The following is a 12,886-nucleotide window of genomic DNA, read 5'->3' as shown; positions in this document are numbered from 1 at the left end:
GGATATCTGGTAGGAGACATACAAAAAAAAAAACAGGATGGAAGGTGGAAGAATAAGTAGCACAGTCCTGTGAGAATATCAGGAACCCTAAATCCCAGAATGAACTGATGCTGGTGATGAATGGTAAAGGCAAAGACAAACAAACCTATGTTGGAGATAAAAGGAAAATCAAAGGAGGGATAGGACCATGCTTAGGGTCTATGAGACGATCTAACAGTAAAAGTGAAAAGGTTGAATATTCAACTTTTACTTTACTCTTGTTTTCTCTTAGATTCTGTGATTCGTCCAAGAAGAGTGCTTTTTGGACAGGGTAGAATAGGAGAGAGGAGAGAGAGACAGACAGACAGAGAGAGACAGACAGACAGAGAGACAGAGACAGACAGAGAGATAGAGAAAAAGAGACAGAGGAGGAATGTAGAATAGTGGCGTCCAATGCTAAACAGTCAGAGCCAAGAAACAGTAAGATTGAGCTTGGCCAAGGCTGGGAGTTCTGCCAGGCAAGCAGATTGTTCCAGCCACATCTCCCTGGGAAATGTGGGAATTTAACAGTACATGTGGGCATGGAAACATCTGGGGCGGGGTGGGGGGTTAGTTATTAAGTATTTGTGGGAAGCTCAGGGGGTACATTTTGTAGTGAACAACTCTGTATCTGGAGATCCAGAATCTCTCCCCTTGCAGAAATAACAGAAGAGAATTCCATAGTATGGAACAGAGTAGATCAACTCTAAAGCATGTTCCCAGTTCTTAAGAAGCTTGCAATTTACTTAGGGGAATATGAGAAAAGACTATGAAATGATTTTTTTTAATGTATGCTTACCAATACAAAAATGTATTAAGGGAAAACAATGTACCATGCATGGGTTGAACTGGTGGGTTCTAATAACAGCTAGTGGTATAATAGCTCATATTGAGGAGACTTGTAAGTGCCTTGTCAGTAGGAATTTTTTCCCATTCATTTTATTCGTATCCCTAGTATCTAACACAGTTAAATGCTTGCTGATTGACAAGATGTTTTATGTCTCAGAAAGTGCTGCCCCCAAAACAACCCAATGGGATAGTTAATGTGTCATCATCCCATTTAAGAGATGAGAAAGCTAAGGCTCAAAGAGAAGTTGGTAAGTTTTAGGGCCTGAACTTATTCCCAGGACTTCTGACATGGAGACCACAGTTCTACTGTGCCACATTAGACAAAGCTATCAGCTCTGTCAGGTGTATGGTAAGCTCAAGAAACAAACCTGCTCCCTGCAAATAAGGTCTACATGTCTGGTTTTTGCTTGTTTTTCTTTGTTATAAAGGGCTCAGTGGAGCAGAAGAGTTATTGGGAAGTGAATGGGGGATTATGTTAACAGCAAAAAGAGGACTAGCTCTGAAGAAAGAAAATCTGGATTCAAATCCCATCTGACACTTAACTCCCTGTATGACCTTTGTCAAGTCGCTTAAACTTTATGGGCCTCAGTTTCCTCAACTTAAAAGAGGAAAGGGGTTGGTTTAGAACCAGAGTCCCTTCCAGTTCTAGATCCACAAGTCCTATGGCTGGCATTTTTAAAAGCACCTTTAAAATGTTAAAAAAAATTAATTTTGTTCAATAAGAAAGATGTTACATTTTTTTTAAAAATGTTGTTCCCTAACTGGAGAGCCAGCTTAAGCATAGCCTCTGAGAGAGGAGCAGATCAGAGTGTGACACAGATCACATAACCCTCCAAATGCCTCCACAAGGGCCATTCAGTGGTTCAAACTTAGCACCTGCTCTTGCCAAAAGCAGAGTATCTCCAGTCCTGGACCTCTAGGTGCCTTACATTCATTTTCATTGGATTAGAAAATTATCTTTATTAAAGAGGCCACAACTCTCTTTGTCAGTGACCTTTGTGGGACAGCATTCTTAGGAGTAGCCTCCTCCTCTTGACTGATGAAGCTTGGATACCAACCCAAACTTCCCTGAGGATTCCTAGCACAGTGTCATTGCGCAGAGTGTAGATGAAGGGGTTGAGGAAAGGTGCCACCACACTGCTCAATACTGAGGGTATTTTGTTGATCTCCAGGGTTTCTTTCTGGGATGGAGTCACATAGATAAAGACTGTGATCCCACCAGCAATTCCAACGACAGCCAAGTGAGAAGCACAGGTGTTAAAGGCCTTCTTCCTCCCACTGGCTGATGGGATTTGTAAGATGGTCATAATGATGTAGGTATAGGAGTATCCAATGAGAATTAAGGAGATGAGGATGACAGTGGATGACAGTAGAAAATCCATCAGCTCAATGGATGTCGTGTCCGTACAGGCCAGGGCCAACAGAGGCCCACTGTCACAGAAAAAGTGGTTTATTATATTGGAACCACAGAAGGGTAACCTAGAGATGAGTATGGTGGGAAAAAGAACAGACAAGAAACCACCCACCCATGAGAAAAGCACCAGCCCGATGCACACAGATGAACTCATAATTGTGTTATACCTCAGTGGGTTACAAATGGCAGCGTACCGATCATAGGACATGCATGTCAATAGAAGAAATTCCACTGTCCCCAGGAAGAAGTAGAAATAGCACTGGGTGATACATCCAGCAAAGGAGATGGTCTTATCCCCAATGGCCAAATTGGCCAGAACCCTTGGGGAAATGACAGAAGTGAAGAGGATATCTAAGAGGGAGAGATTGCAGAGGAAGAAGTACATGGGTGTGTAGAGACGTGAGTAGGATCCAACAATACAGATGATAAGGATGTTCCCCAGGAGTGTCAGGAGGTATGTGGGCAGAAGGAGCATAAAGAATAGTAGCTCTACCTCTCTGCTGATGGGAAAACCGAGCAGAATGAACTCTGTCACTGTGGTGGTCTGATTCTTCATGGGCAAAGTCAACCTGGATCTCTTCCCCTGAAGAGACAATAGGAAAGAATTCTATGGGATGGATCTGAATGGATGAAGTTCACTAGGTAACTAGGAAAAGAAAGGAAATTTATGGGAAGAGGTTAATACTTTTAGTATCACAACTCTAAGACGTACCAGTAAGTTAATAAATAATGCTAGAATTTTTTAGGGTCTAAGAGGTATGATCATGGTGTGTGACCAGGCAAGAAGAAAAATGTTGAAAATAAAAGCTATGAATCTTCTTTAACAATTTTTGGCAAATATCCTCAGGCATCTATTAAAAAAAATCTTCTAGTATCTCCTACTTCGCAATTAAGAAATCTGAATATGATAAAGGAATCATTATTGCAATGGAAAGAACATTGGGATGGGTCTTAGGTGACCTAGGTTTAAATTCCACATCCACCACTAATTAGTTGTGTGATCTTGAATAAGTCACCTCACCTCTTTGGGCCTCATTTGCCTCAAAAAACGGTGTTTGACTAGCTCTGAAGTTCAATATTCACCTATGAAATTTTTTATTTTGATGAAATTACAAGACAAGGCTTAAACAATGAGCATGCCTAACTACCATTTTAAGCCTAAAAATTGAATACTAAAAACTTAGAGGAAAGGAGATAATTTCCTGTCTTAGGTAACTCCTTCATCTCTTGTAGGGACATTTGGATCTCTGTCATTTTTCAGCTCTTATATTATTTGGATTATATCCAAAAACCTAGACCTTATGGATAAAATGCAGAAAAAGATCAAGCCAGCTGCTAAAACTAAACTGCTTAAGCAAGTTAAACATTTCCCCTCTTTTCTCTGAGATGGCTTTATCATTGGTATCTACTCTTCCTATCGTGTGGGCTCCATATGTTGCTTAATGATTCATGGTCTCATATTCTCACCAGCATCTTAGAAAACCTCTGCCTGGAGTTGAGTTTGTCAAATGGCACTTTCTGTACCAAAACCATTGGTCTTCCTAACTCACTGCCTGGGATACAGTAGCACGAAAAGTGAAATATTTGGCATTACATTTCCCTGCAACTGAAGAGTATTCCATGTGGACACTCAACGTCCACAAGGAACAAAAGATGATAGATTGCCAAAAGCAGAGCAAACCCTTCCCTGATATTATAAGGTGACCCTTGCCTATCGGGGAACAGAGTAATTAAAATGTGCACAACTAGGTTTTCAAATATGGATGGAGGGAGGAGAGGGGGAAAAGAGCAAAAAAGAAGCTTTTAGATCAAGGAAGAATAGGAAGACAAAAAAGGATTAAAGGTGAGTAAAGACACCTTTCTTGAACATTTGCCCTGAGTTGCATGCTAAGAAAGCCTGGACCAGGGATGGTCTATTAGAGAAAGGAAAAAAAAAACAGTTTGGGATTTCACAGCAGGCTTAACCAAGAAACAAGGAAACAAGGGCTGAGAACCAATAGAAAAAGAACTTGGCTTGCTTTGTATGAAGAAGAGTTCTAGTTTGGACTGAGTATAAAAGTAAGAGTGAACTAGGAAAAACAGGAAAGATTGTCAAGAGTATAATTTTTCTATTAACTTATGAGTAGCATGGTTGTACTTATAATTACTTTTATATAGATATTCTACCTTGAGATCTTCCACCACTGTAGCCATGTAGCTTTTGTCTTCTCAACACTGTACCCGTGTTATATAGCACAGAAGATACTGTATGGGCAGTGTGGGGCGGGGGGGTGGAATACTACAGGAGAGTTAAAGGGGAACGTGATGGTGCCAAGAACATGAGAAGATTGAACCTGGTTTAGGTAAATGGGAAACTGACCAGTGGGATTAAGGAACCTTTTCATGGGGCTATTTGTTGCAGGACTTAAAAGAAAAAGACAGAATGAAATCAGTTTCTAAGTGATGAATCACATCAACAGAGTAAAGATGAATTTATTTACCAAATCCTGGAATGTTAGAATTTAGGCACAGTGTTTAATGCTTCAAAGAAATAGCTGTAAATTTTTTTTTAAAAAAAAGAGAATTACTATTTTATGATAGTAAATTCAGAGAACTCACCACTCTGGGATTATACAAGCTAAAAACATAGTCAAGGTTTTAAATGATACTTCACTCTGATGGGACTTTTACATTCCCACCTCCGGAAAACTGCGAACAGTGTGACCCATGGGGCTAAAGACCAATTACCCCCTTGGATCACCCTCCAAAACTCTTTACACCTCGTTACTTGCTAAAAACTGAAGAAATTCTGTAGAAATTTGCCATCATGACTATCTTTTACAGAAATCATTTTAAACCTCATCTCCTCAAAAAGAGTGATCTACACATTTATAGGGGTGATGTTTTACAAATATAAACTTTCTCTTCCTAGCTCAATTCCTGCCATTGGATTCATTCTATGAAACTTCATTGTTTGGCTCTTACTATGAATTCTTCCCTTAAAAACATGTGAGCACTGTTGTCTACACATTAGAAGGACCTTTGCTTTTTGATTGGTACATACCTCAAGAGTTTGATGTCTGTCATATAAAATCACAACTGTTGAATCTCTGAGTTAGAAGGGACCTCAAAAGTCATCTTGTCCATTGCATACCTACAAGAATCTTCTTTACAAAAACACTCAACAGTCATCCAAGTCTTTGCTTAAGGAATTTGAATGAAGGGGAACTCATGTGTGAGTTTCAGTTCAGTGAGTTATACCAAGGTCTGTTGGGTTTTCCTGACCTTAGCTAATGGAGAGGGGGGGGAAGAGAATTGGAGGGTGGGGGTGGGGAGAGAGGCCAAGAAGGGGTTGATTATAAGTCCAGATACCTAGAAATGTCTGACAACCCAAGAATAGCTTGCAAGTCTTCTTCCAATTCAACTACTCCTGTTGCCTACTCATCTCTAGACTATGCGATGGAGACAGAAAGTCGTAATCCAATGTTACAAGCTATTGGGAATACTCAATTTTCTAGCCTCTTTTTTTTTCACTCACCTGTCATAAAATCCCAAGATCACAGGATCATGGGATTTAAAACTAAATGGAACTCTGTCCTTGTCATTTACCCTCAGCTACAAGGTACTAGATTCAGAGTCTGAAGGCTTAACTACAAATTCTGATTCTGTTGCTTACTACATTTTTTGCTTTGGACAATTAACCTGAATTTTCTGAGCTATAAAATGAAAAAGTTGGGCTAGATCAGCAATTCTCAAAGTGTAGTCCAAAGATCCTTGGGGGTCCCCACATAAAAACTATTTTCATAATAATCTAAAGTGTTGTTTGCCTATTAGAATACTCCTCTTTTCCAACTACCTATCTGTGTGAAGCTGGATTTTCTTCATATACTTCAACCAAAACAATATATAGCAACACACAGAATGCAAAAGTAATTGAGAATCTTCTATGAAGCTAGATATTAGAGAGATTCACAAAAATTAGTAAAACAATGCCACTCTTCTCATTAAAATATTGTTACTTCTTGTTAAAAATATGCTATTTATTTTAACATCATGGATTTACTGTTGCTATTTTAAAATGAATTAATAAACATTTAAAAATTTATCAGTTTTAACATCAAACACAGTAAATATTGATAGAAATAACTCATATAAACAAAAGTTCTTTGTAATTCTCAATAATTTCTTGAAACCAAAAAGTTTGAGAACCACTAAGCTAGATGATTTCCAAGATTCCATCCAATCCTAAAACCTATGATCCTATGATTCAAAAGAGAAAAAAGAAGTTACCTAACAGCTACTGAGTTTACTTCACAGTGCCTGGCACATGGGAATAGAGAAGGGAACTGGACCCACGATTTCATCGCTATAGGGGACTCCTGAAGGAGGAAGCTCCCTCTACTAATGCAAACTGACACCTCAGCAACTGAAGTCTAGAGAGTTGCCTAGAGCTTAGAGTGGTTAAGTGACTTGCCTGAGGTCACTCAGCCAGTATGTGTCACAGGGCTTGAACTCAGGTCTTCTTTGTTCTGAGGCCAGCTCTTGACCCGTGATAGGTCATAGTTACTTCCAAAGAGAGCCTTTAAATAGGGACTTGAAACCTAGACTCTTTGATTAAAAGTCTGATGCAGTACTGACTGAACTATCCAAGTTCATAATAGGCACATAGTGAGTGCCTTAAAATTACTTGTTGATTTACTAACTGGTTGAAGTTATCACCCAACTTGGGGTAAGTAGGTGGTGCAGTGGATAGAGTGCTGTGCCTAAAGTCAGAAAGACTCATCTTCCTGAGTTCAAAGCTGGCCTCAGACATTTACTAGCCATGTGACTCTGGGCAAATCATTTAACCCTGCTTGCCTCAGTTTCCTCATCTGTAAAATGACCTGGAGAAGGATATGGCTAACCACTCCCGTATCTTTGATAAGAAAACCCCAAATGGGGTCAAGAAGAGTTGGACATGACTAAAACGATTCAACCACATTACTGCTTCCTCCTTGCCCCTCCTCCAGCCATAACATCCCCCCCCCCACACCACCAGAGTGTTTCAGAAACTGACAAGCCATAACGTCATGCATGTTTCTAAAATACAGTAAAGGATCTCCACTCCTTGAATCCTTAAATTCCGAATCCTTCAAAATCTCAAATCTTTCCCGGTTCTGTCTATTGAGTATCAAATCTCATCCCTATTTACATCAATATGCATAAACCTCCTCTCCCCCTAAAGCCTTGGAAGCCTTCCTTTTCCTTCACTGTGGTTAAGCTTGTCCCCCAACAGCAGTGTTCCATCATGGTGCCGGTGTAATTTACAAACAAATTCACTTTGTCCGAGACTTTATATCCTGTTATTGCAGGATAACCTTGTGGTCCAGGTTAGTCAGTGCCCTATTAGACACAGAATTGAAAGCCCTCTACCTATTTCTTACATTCTTGTCTAGAAAAGCCTAGTTTGGGGCAGCAAAATACTTACATTAGCCTAATTGAGAAAGGAAATGCCACCACAGAGCAACTAGATAGGGCTGCTGCTACTTTCTTTGTGCCGTGAGATCTCAGAATTCTGGGCCATTCACTGCTTCAGGAGGCTTCTATACTGAGACTTTCCAGCTCAGATTTGCTGGGTCTTAGGCCTAGACATATTCTGACCTAAGAGGACAGTGGAAGGCAGGCCACAAAGCAGCTAAGGGCTTGGATTGGGTTAAGAGAAATAGCAGTACCAACTCTGATTGAGATCAGGGCACTCTACACATGCAAACTATTGTGATTTAGCTTCTAGGTGCCTCTAAGACCCAATCAATGTGGATTTCTCAAGGGGCACAATTTACAAACCTGCCCCTGAGCACAAAACCTTAGTTCAGTGCTCCTGAGGATTACTTAGGAGAGTGGGCCAAAACATGTGTATACTAGGAGCTGGGACCAGCTTACCAGCCAAGATGAACAATACCTATACTGCTGCAGCCAAATCCTATCCATTCTTCTTTTGCAAAGTTTATTTAATATACATGTTAATAACTGGGTTTCATAAATAGATTTCCAAGGATTCATGAATTGGATGATGAAACAAAATTACATTTTTATTTTCACTAATATCCAACTGAAATTTATCATTTCCTTCAATTATGAATGTAAGCAACAAAGATTATTCTGAGAAGGAATCAATAGGTTTTATCTGATATAGGATATAATACAATTATATCCTATAAGTCATTGATTTATAGTCTCTAGTACTGTTGAATTATATGTACATGACACACACAAAAAAGTTGAGAAACCTATATAATCTGTAATTTAATTTTTTAAAAAAATAATCTGTCAATTTATTTCCATTCTATTCTCTTAGCACTGAGAATCTAGGCTACCAACAAAGTCTCCTAACTTGTCTTCCTGCCTTTAGGCTCTCCCTCCTTCAATCCATTCTGTACTCCTTTTACAAGATTAATCTTCCTAAAATGTCACTTAAAATATGTATGTGTATATGTATGCATATATATGTCTGTGTATGTGTATATATATATATATATACACACAGAGAGACATATATGTGTGTATGTATACATTGCCATGCCCCTATTAAAAACAAAACAAAGCCTGCAATGACTAGTCATTACCAACAGGATAAAGTCCAGACTGATTAGTCTATGATTCAGTGCTCTCTACAGCCTTGACCCAGCCTTATTTTCTACACCTCAAAGTCTTTATTGTCAAAAGAACTTTGGAGATCATTTAGTCCACCACCCTCATTTTACAGATGAAATAACTGAGGCCGAGGGTAGTAAGTGTCAGAGTCAGGATTTTCAGAATGTCATAGGACTTAGAGCTAGAAATTAATCTAGTCCCACCACCTCATTTTACAGATGAGGAAACTGAGGTCCAAGATGAGGCAGTGACCATACAAGGAGGGACCATACAAGTAAATCCAAATGTAGGGAATCTTTCCACTATACTATGCTATCTTAACTCTCCATGCCAGCCAAACTGGTCTATTCATTGTCTTTCAAATTTTCTTCGTGCCTTCATGTTGTCCTATCTTTGCTCACTCTCTTCCTTCTCCTGGAAACTCTTCTTTCATTGCATGCCTAGTGGCTACATCCCAGTAAAACTGTATTGGCAGATACAGATGGGCTAAACCAGGTTGAGGGTAACCAATGGGCCTCAAACCCATGAGAGAATAGGGCGATGTCTATTCCAAGCATGTGAAGACTTTGCCTGGCAGAATGGGCAGATGAGAATACTTTGTTTCAACAGTCATGAAGGTGGCTGAAGCAGGTGCCATGGAGCACTCAGAGTTTGGTCAGACATTGAAGATGCCAAGGTCATCCACTGCATCCCGGGCCGGAGCCAATTGGTCTTGATGCTTGTCATGACACTGGCCTTTGATGACTCTGGAAGAGAGAGTGAGGCTGACAACTTTGAGCAACTCTGACTCACTTAAGTCCAATTCACACACAAATCAAGAGACATTGCCTGGGATGCTACTGGTTCTCTTCAAAATTGAAGGACAAGCAGCAACAACAGCAACTATATGCTCTGTTTTCTTCCTGCCTAAAAATCTTACTCATTGTTCAAGGCCCAGTTCAGATCTGTCTCCTCAATGAAACCTTTTCTGAGTGACCAATTCACTGCTCTGGGCCTCAGTTTCATCATATATAAAGTGAAGGGACGAACTAGATAATATCTGCAGTCCTATCAGGAAAATAGGGAAAATGGAGCACTACAGAGTATGGAGGCCAACTAAGGCACAGATAGTGCCATTGAGAGCAGACAAGAGACATCTCTGGGCTGTGCCTCCTACCCTGGGGCTGCAGAAGACAAATGAATCAGCTGGAGGTTGGAGGCTGATTGTACTAGTACTTCTGCTAGTATTTAGGGCCACCAAGTAGTGGGAAGAGAGCTGGTGTATATTGAATCAGGTGAGCCTATGAGTAGGGTATGTACTAGTGGTCAGAACACTAGATTTAGTTTCCAATTCTACCTCTGACACTTAACAAGCTGTATGACCATGGGAAAGTCACAGCCTCTCTGAGCTTGAGTCTCCTCTTCTGTAAAATGGAGATAGTATCTTCCTCATAGGGTTGTTGGGAGGTTCAAATAAAATAGTGTCTATAAAGTACTGTGAAAGTCTTAAAGCCCTATGTAAATATCAGTTATTATTATCACAAAATAAATTATGTGAGTGTAGGCAGAAAGATTAATTGAGGCTAGGGAGAATGGTGACAAATATGTAAGGCATCTAAGTCTCTTTCCCCTCATTAATCATTAATGGGGAGAGTTCAGGGATTTCTCTGTTGGTCCAGGGTGGAGTACCACGCTGCTCCAGAGGGTATCATGATGCACCAACACAGTAAGATCCGGTAGTGATAAAGCTGTATTTCAAATACAACCTAGAGACTTAAATTGGACCAGTTTTAGATATACAACAAGAACCACTCCACTACAGATAAGTGGTCAAAAGACACAGTTTTCAAAAGGAAAATTGCAAACTACAAATGACCACATGAAAATATGCTCAAACTCACTAGTATTACAAGAAATTCCAAGTAAAACAACATGAAATGTTGTTCACCATGAAATTTGGAAAAGATGGGAAAGGCCAATTTTGGAGGAACTATGGAAAAATAGGCACACTGATGCACTCACTGTTAGGGGAACCATAAAGTGGTACACCTGGTCTGGATTTGTTCAGAATGATATGAGAAAAGTGACAGCTGTCTGTATCCTTTGACCCACTAATCACACTACTTAGCATACAATGTAAGGAAGTAAAATACAGAAACAAAGGTCCATTTATTATATGCCAAAGTATTCATAACAGCATTCTTTGTGGTAGTAAAGAACTGGAAACAATGTGGGTGACCTTTGGGAAATGATTGAGACACTATGGTATATTAATGTAATGGAATATTATTGTGTGGTAAGAAATGACATAAAAATTGAATTAATCTTCATGAACTGATGCAGAATGAAATACATAGAACTAAGAATACATAGAACTATACAATGCTGATAACAATGAAGATGAAAAGAAGTTAAATTCTGAATAATGCGAAAAAATCCGCCAATGATAGCCCTAGAGAAGAATTGAGTGAGATCAAGATATAGTTATCTAATTATATAGTTATAATTTAACAGAAATTTCTTCAACCAAATGACCAAATCAAGGAATTCACAAATTCAGCTTATGAACAATTGCATTCAACTGGAGTAGTTTTTATCCCTTATTGTGTATACTACTAGTGCAACTGATCACTGCCTAATAGGGATTAGGACTTTGCCAGACTTGACCAATACTGTTTTGAGGTACTATCAGCTCCTAATGATTCCACTGGCTATCAGATATTTTTTTAAAGGCCATAAGCTTCAGATCAGAACAGTAAAGATAAGCACAATCAATAGAGTTCAAACAGGGAGGTCAATTACTCCAGAAATTTATTAAAATGCTCACATTTGGCAAAACTAGCTTTTCCTTCTCCCTGTGAGAAACAGAAGAAGGAATTCTGTTTCCACAGGAGTGACACCTACACACTCCCAGCTCTCCAGGAAAGATAACCGGATGTAATTATTTCCAACCAGAGCTGTGACTTGGTAGAACCAGGCTTCTGACTGGGTAGAAGTTCAGAAACTTGTACGCATGCTTAATGAGCTGTTGAATATTAACCCACACACCCCCAGGGTGGAGCAAGCTAATTTGAATGCACATGCAATGTATGACAAGGGAGGGGGAACACACCTAGAAGAAAAATGTGGAATAGATGGTTCAGGAAGTTGTATCCAGCCAATGGGGAACAGGAGAGGAAAATTCAAATCGAGAACAGGGAATAAATAGCCTTGTATTTGTCTTAGCAAGTGTGCTCCCTTAGGGGGTTACTCATTTGCAAGAATGTAAAATAAAATAAGGGCTTTCCTGGCTTCAACAAACGAGCATTGTCTTTCTAGAGCAAGTGTGTTTCTCACATCCCCCTTTATTCCCCAAAAGATTCTTATGTCTCATACCATAAACCTCTGTAAAATATCCCCAAGAAATGCTTGTTTCCCATTCCCACTGATCAGTATGCGCCTGGGCATATGCTTCTATGGACAAGATGTATTATTCTTTTGCTCTTTCTTTCACATAGTGGTAGTAGAGAGATGGGATGAGCTCTTAGAAAAGTGAGACTCTCTCTTTTTTCTCCCCATTTCTACAGCAGACATCACAAGACATCTTTGCTAAACTTGGCCCATATTCTATAAATCCCTTCAATCACCCAGCTAATCTTGCAGCTATACTTAGTCCATGGCTGTAACGGTACAGTATGAGTTGTGACACAAGCTTGCCAAACCATATCCCTCCTCTAGCTAAGTTGGGTAAACAATAGAGGTCTCACATCTAATCACAGAGAAAAGTTTCAGTTCCAGAGTCAGAGTAAGAGCCAAGGGGAGTGTGAAATGCCTGGGGCCTTGTTATCACATAGGTATGAGGACTCCCAGGAGAAACTCTTCTGGTTCAGTTGAGAAGGCTGTGGATCACTTTGGAACAAGCATACTCTGGTCTCTCCCTCCCAGAGCAAGGCTTGCTACATCTGCCTCTCAGGGTTCTAAGAATACCTTGAGGATTTGGTGGTGTCTCTTATCTAATGCTATCATTTAAGGCCCCCA

General features: G+C 39.8%; 1 protein-coding gene across 1 annotated transcript in view; it reads right to left on the bottom strand.

Annotated features, from left to right (window-relative positions):
* Positions 1 to 1,853: 1,853 nt before the first annotated feature.
* The window catches only part of LOC118830012 (olfactory receptor 6J1-like), a 76,576-nt gene continuing 65,543 nt past the window's right edge, over positions 1,854 to 12,886 (bottom strand). Inside the window, exon 2 of the mRNA XM_036736880.1 lies at positions 1,854 to 2,864. Within this exon, the coding sequence (XP_036592775.1) occupies positions 1,854 to 2,864 (1,011 nt within the window). The remainder of the gene's footprint in view (positions 2,865 to 12,886) is intronic.

Source organism: Trichosurus vulpecula, chromosome 8 (assembly GCF_011100635.1).
Source record: "Trichosurus vulpecula isolate mTriVul1 chromosome 8, mTriVul1.pri, whole genome shotgun sequence".
NCBI lineage: Eukaryota > Metazoa > Chordata > Mammalia > Diprotodontia > Phalangeridae > Trichosurus > Trichosurus vulpecula.
This window is presented reverse-complemented; position numbering and strand designations above follow the sequence as displayed.